Source organism: Cibotium barometz, chromosome 28 (assembly GCF_041138505.1).
Source record: "Cibotium barometz isolate CiBa-2024 chromosome 28, ASM4113850v1, whole genome shotgun sequence".
In the NCBI taxonomy this organism is placed as follows: domain Eukaryota; kingdom Viridiplantae; phylum Streptophyta; class Polypodiopsida; order Cyatheales; family Cibotiaceae; genus Cibotium; species Cibotium barometz.
In genome coordinates, this window is record NC_141073.1 from 5,799,932 (window position 1) to 5,806,425 (window position 6,494).

General features: G+C 44.0%; 1 protein-coding gene across 1 annotated transcript; it reads left to right on the forward strand.

Moving 5' to 3' along the window:
• The first annotated feature begins 1,357 nt into the window (after positions 1–1,357).
• On the forward strand, positions 1,358–3,532 carry LOC147622419 (protein JINGUBANG-like). Its single transcript, XM_086821903.1, has 3 exons — positions 1,358–1,420; positions 2,079–2,704; positions 3,501–3,532. Exons 1-2 carry the CDS (start codon positions 1,358–1,360, stop codon positions 2,598–2,600), a joined length of 585 nt encoding a protein of 194 aa, XP_086678029.1. The 3' UTR covers positions 2,601–2,704; positions 3,501–3,532.
• The last annotated feature ends 2,962 nt before the right edge of the window (positions 3,533–6,494 follow it).

The window sequence follows — 6,494 nt, forward strand, 5'->3', positions numbered from 1 at the left end:
ACTAAGGGAAGTGTTTCTATAATTCAAATCCTAATAGAAGAGAACTTGTTCTAAGTTGAGTGGCTACACTAAAGAAAAGGTTTCCTAAGTTTTTTCGAGGACGAAAAAAATTCTTTTAAGGGGGAGGAAATGTTATGATGCTGACAGGAAAAACTATAAGGTAACACTAGAAAAGATTATTTATATGGAAAAAGTTTGCATATAAATAAGGTTTAGGGGATTTAAAATTAGAAATACCTAAAGCAATGTTTAATAGGCATTAAGGTCAATGTAAAAGGGATGTAGATGGTACATAAGGGAAGACCAAAGGCCACAAAAGTAGATGCCCCATTCTAGGGAGAGAGTTGAGGAGGCATTGGGTAGTGGAAGAGCCATGCCTAGCCATTGAAAGGTCAAGGGGCTGAAGTTGGAAGGTCATGCATCACCTAGACCTATATAACCATGTGTTTAGGGTCCATTTGGGATATGGTTGGGTGGAGAATCAAAGTTCTAGTCTTATAAGCCCTCAAGCTATTGATGCAAAGGAGCATTACAGAAGACTAGAGCTTCTGGAGGTAATTCACTCCTTCGTTCTCCTCTTTGAACTAGTCATTATAGGGTTCTTCCTTATTCTCTTACTCTTCCCTTAGCACCTTCCTCTTCTTACCCTATGGCAGCTCCAGCAAGGCTAGCCGTAAGGCTGGAGCCATTGGCTACTATCCTTAACCGTGTGCAAGTTAAACTACCAACCTTCAAAGGTGCCATCATTGAAGATGCAAAAGACCATGTGTGGCGGTTCCATACTATATATGACTTAAGAGGGCTCAACCAAGATGATACACACTTAGTCTTGTTCCCAACAACACTGGAAGAAAGTGCAGACTAGTGGTATAATCAATTTCCCACCAACCACTTCCCACATTGGCTACAGTTCTTGGCTACCTTTCAGCCTAGGAACTACTTTGACCTCATTACTCAAGAGATCACCCAACTCTCCATGAAGGTGGGGGAGTCAACAACTTGGTCACAAGAGCTAGAGTTTTGGTCGCTCGGCTATCCCAAGATCCTGGAAACTACATGCTGCAATAGTGGGTGCTTCGCACACTCCCTACTCAAATGGCTTGAAGATGAGAGAGACCTTTCCACCCCAAGGCGCCCTCCCCAAGACTTTCAAGATAGAGCTACACAACTCGAGAATGCTCGCCTCATGGCAGAGCATAGTACCTCTTGGTCCCCACTTATCCCTCGCATGTCTTTGGCTCCTCCAACGGTTCCTCTAGCCCCGGTAGTAGCTTCTACATCTGCTTCCATGGATGAGCTAGTCAAGCTCAAGAAGGAGCTTAAAGATTTCAAAAGTTCACTGTAAGAGGATGCGATCATGGCAGCACTAAGGAAGAAGATTGAGCTAGCTCAAGGCCAAAGATCCCAAGACGAGTCCATGGTGCCCGGTATATAGTTCCCAAGTCCATCTTCCAAGTGATTGTCCCACCAAGAAATATTGCTCATTTTGCTCAAAGGAAGGCAAGCCATGAGGACAAGGATTGTTACTACCTGAAGGGACTCCGACTTATGCAACAACAACTTAAGCAAGGTGCCACCCCAACCAGTAGTGCTTCAACTTCCACTTATGTCCCTAACCACCAACCAAACTCAACACCCTTCTTTGAACCATCAATCAGCAGGAATAGCTACCCACCAATCCCAAGCTTATATTAACCTTGTCACCAGTGGCCCGTCCTAATTAGCTTCCCCACATACACTTCCCTCCCCTGTGGCTACTTATGTACCAAGCCCTCAACTTTTCCAAGCCACATCATCTCATCCCAATGCAACCCTAACATACAACCCCCTACCTATGCAAATCCCATATCAAGCAGGCAGTCTCTCAACCTATCAGCAGCACCTCCCAAACGTGCCAATCCCACAAACACCCCAAGCTTATCAAAATCCAACCCTGGTGGTTTATGTGGCGGCTCCTCTAGTACCTCTAGCCAGTAACAACATGTATGGGTGTCCCGGCCTAACCAAATGTTCCCCAATCTCCGTACTCCCAACCACCCCACCCAACCCCATATATCCTACCATTTTGGGGGGAGAAGGTCGCTTTGAAAGGGCAAGATTCTGCGGTGAACGCATTGACGTTGAGTCGTGATTGTATACACCTCTATTCTGGCGGGTCTGATGGGCGGATCCTGGCGTGGAGGAGAAGCTCGAAATGGCCACACAAGGCGGCAGATCACTTCATGGAAGTGCAGGAGACGCTGCAGGGCGGCCACTCCCGGGCGGTCCTCTGCTTGGACATGCACCCCGATGAGTCCCTCCTCATAAGCGGCTCTGCTGATAACACCCTCCGCGTGTGGAGGCGGCCACCGCGGCTGCTGGCGGCCTGCCACACGAACCACACATGCATGGCTGTGCTGAGCGGACACACCGGGCCCGTGAGGAGCGTGAGGATATCGATTGTGCAGGAGCTGCAAGGCGTGGGCGCGGGTGTGGTGTACTCGGGCAGCCTGGATGGTTGCATCAAGATGTGGATGCTCTCCGTCACAGGAGAAGAAGAGGAGAAGGAGCAATTTGGTAAAGTGTCTAGCCGGAGTCCCTACTCGACAAATAGTTTTTAGGTTTTCAACAATTATATTATACACCAAGTTTAAATTGCAAGGAAAACAATAATGTGAGATTGGCCTTAGAGATAGTGGAGGAGTTTGCCAATGCCTTTGGTTCTAAATGCAACATTCTGAAATCCAGAATTATAAGTTTGACTGAGGATAATGATTTTGATCTTCAAAGGTGGGTCTGTGAGGTGGTGCAGAAGGGTCAAATTGTCAGACTACTTGGTATACCTTTTGGTATTGGGGTTACTAATAAACAATAAGTAATGTGGGCTATTAATAGGTTTTTGGACAAATTGAAAAAGTGAGAAGGCATCAGAGTCCCCTTTCACAGTAGGGTTCATATTTGCAATACAATAATGAATGCATATGTTATGTTTTTATGCCCGGTGTTAAACATTGGGAAGTGCCACTAGAAGAAAATCATTGGCCCTATTAGAGATTTTCTGTAGAGAAATGGTAATGGAAAAAAAAAGTCTCTACTTGGCTTACATGGGATAAACTTTCAGTTCCTAAAAAGGAAGGGGGCATTGGCATTATTCACATGCCCACTAATTGTACTGCGAGAAAGACTCTGATGCTTCCTAGATTTTTATTTCAGAATATCACTTGGGCTCTAATGATGAGGGAACTGGTGGAGCTTGCTAATGTTATGGCTAAAGGCGCGAATGGGGAAACCTAAACTTGAAGGATAAACTCTTCTCATGTGCCCCTCTTAAAATCACATGCTCAGATCTTTGCAAAATGCTATGCAAATGTTGGAAGGACAATTCGGGTTTCATGGTCTAGGATGGAGGAGGCAGAGTAACAGGCAATTCCATGCTCACTTTGGGTATATGTTGGACTCATAAGTTTAATACCCCTTTAGTCTTACTACTTGATCATCTGTTGCCAAGAGTCTCAACAATAAAGGCATTAGGCACCTGGTTGACTGTTGGGATAGGGATCTGGTAGGGTGGAAAGATGTGAACCAGTTATCTGTGGAATTACAGCTAGTTAGGAGGGAAAGATGTGTTCAGTTATCTGTGGAATTACAGCTAGTTAGGAGGGAAAGAGATGTAATGGCATACAGAGAAATAACATAGGAGGTATATAATTCAATTTCCTCATAATTGTAAGGATCTTCCCCTTTCATACAATAATTTGAGTGTTCCCTCTAGTCTCATTCCCTCTTGAAACATTTCGTGATGAGTGTATATGGGCATGTTATTAGTTAGAGTTCGGTAAGAAAATGATATTCCCTAGGTCTTGGAGTCTCTTCTTTCTCCTCTCTACTTTCTTTTGGCGAGTCTAGGGATTGCGGGTGTGTGGCTTGGAGCTTTTGTGAACGCCTCAGTCTCATTAATCCACCGCATACACTACTTATGATGTATGCATCATCCTCGAGCATGGAGCAGCCTCGAGAATGCACTACTTCTATAATATCTTACTGGGAAATGGCCATGTGGTAGCTATTTAGCATAGCCATGTGGCAGCTCCTTAGTTCCTCATTAGATCCACGATCTACCACACAACAACTTCTCAGCTCATAATTATGAGAGGGAGTGGCAAGTGCAAGCCTGATGAGTGATGTGTGAGAAAGGGGTAGTAAGACTGCATGCTTGCTTCTCATCAGATCTGCGATCCGCCATTAGGAATTTTTTTGGACCCAAAGAGGGTCTCTTGGATTAACTTTTTATTAGGAATGGACCAATAGGAAGAGGGCTGGGTGCACATTTTTGACTTCTTTGACCCTCAGGGGACCTAGGCTTTGGTTTGCTAATGGGGCCTAATTACTACTCTTGTCCCCCTACCTCTTGGGCCCCAAATTAGAGGTCTCCCCACCTAGAATTGCGCAGATTAAAAACCCCCAAAATTGAAATTTTTTAAATTTTTTCCAAAGTGTGTTTTCCCTCTCAAACTTCCCTCCAACATACTCTAGGTTTGGAAAGCTCATTTTGAACCTTTTTCTTCCTCTTCTAAGCTCTCCATTACTGCAGAAACTCCATACCTCTCAAGCTCTCCCTCCTTGTCAAGATCCCGCAGTCTTAAGCTCCCTCTCCCTCTTTCTTCCTTTTCTAAGCTCTCCATTGCTGCAGAAACTCCATCCCTCTCAAGCTCTCCCTTCTTCTCAAGCTCCCTCCCTCTCAATCTCCCTCTCTTTCTCTCTCAAGCTCCCTCCCTCTCCATTGCTACAGAAACTCTATCCCTCTTTAGTCTACTCTAGGTTCAGGAAGCCTATTCTCAAACTCTAACCCTCTTTTAAGCTTTCCATTGCTGCACTGAAAACCCTGAACTTTCTCTCCTCTCCACTCCTCTGTTGTAAAACAAGCTTTTCTTTTCCCTTCTTCTCTTTTCTTACCACCATGGCCTCTTCCAGTAATGTGAGAAGACCTAGGGAGAAGGTGGAAGAGCTTGTGCTGCATAACATAAGAGATGAGAATGGAGTTTAGGCTCCAACAAGATTCAGGGTTGGGGCTTGGGTCTACATGCAGCCAAGCTCTAAGGGACCACATCGAGTGCGTCAACTAGGGAATATGCTACATCATTGGAAGGGACGGCTACAAGGCTTCAAGCATACTATAGAACAATATCTTTTTCTTTTCTCACTTATATTTTGTAGATAAAAAACCAGGTTTATTTGGCAAGCTAGAAGAGATCCCCAACCCCCCTCTTAACAATCCCGAATGGCCCAAACCTGATGCTTGGACCATCTTATGCTTAAAGTTTAAGATGGTAAGTGATATGAAGACATCACTCAAGTTTTCAAAGGCATCTAGGTCAGTACGGATAAATTGGTTTTTTCCTTTACATGTTTTTGTGCACATGTTCAATTCCATGCCAATGCACCAAACAAAAATAATGTATATTTGTAAGGAGGTACGGTCTGACCTCATTCAAGGATTACTAGGAGAGGGTTGGGAGGTTAATGAGGGGTCACATCAAGGTGATATGTACAAGTGCAATGTAGTAGATTCTACAGTGTCTCTCAAGTCTTGAGAAGGCACGCTCTATTTTGTACATGCGTCTGCACTACCAAAGATGGATGCAAAAGCACGGGACATGGATCCCACTTCAAGCCTCAAAAGAAGAAATTATGCCTATTGAGGTAGCTGTGATGATGCAAAATGGATGGATTGAGCGAGTGGCAGCAAGAAAGCATTGGAGCCTAGTAGACCTGCATCAACACTTTAGCATCATGGGCTTTGACAATGTGGAAGAGTCAAGTTTCAAGTTGATGAGAAGAAAGGTATATCTGATTCCACTACATGCTAGAATTAACCCTTACACTTTCTGGTTATTGTGCCACTTTCTATATTTTTACAGATTGGGAAGCGTAAGGGGGGGACAACCATGGTCTCAGAATCATGGCAAATGGGGGACCTTGAATTTTCAGTAGCAGCAAGGTGCATAGCCCTACCAACACATAGTAGGCATGTGGAAGAGCTTGAAGATGAACTGGGTACAGCCCTACCAACACATAGTAGGCATGTGGAAGAGCTTGAAGATGAACTGGGTATATGGGAAAATAGCCTCTGTTTTAATGCACATGAGGGGCAAGAGTTTCAGGATCGAGGTGAAGGCAATGACAAGCTTTCAAGTCAACAAGGAGATGGAGATCAACATGAAGTAAATGTCACAAGACGGGCAAAAAATGAAGACATTATAACAATTTTAGATTAGATGACATGCTTGTAATTTTATAGCAGGCTCTTTTTTAACCAATCTTTATTTAATTAAAATTTAATATTTTTACAAAATGTAATTTTTTTGTCTAGTGGTCTAGTGTGAAAAGGCCAAACTTTAAATTTTAACTATAAATAGCCAAAGGTGCCTTCTTTCTCATTTTCACGCGATAGAAACCAAGCACGAGCTCACACTATCTCTTTGCATTCACATGGCTACCCACTTTGACAACTTCTG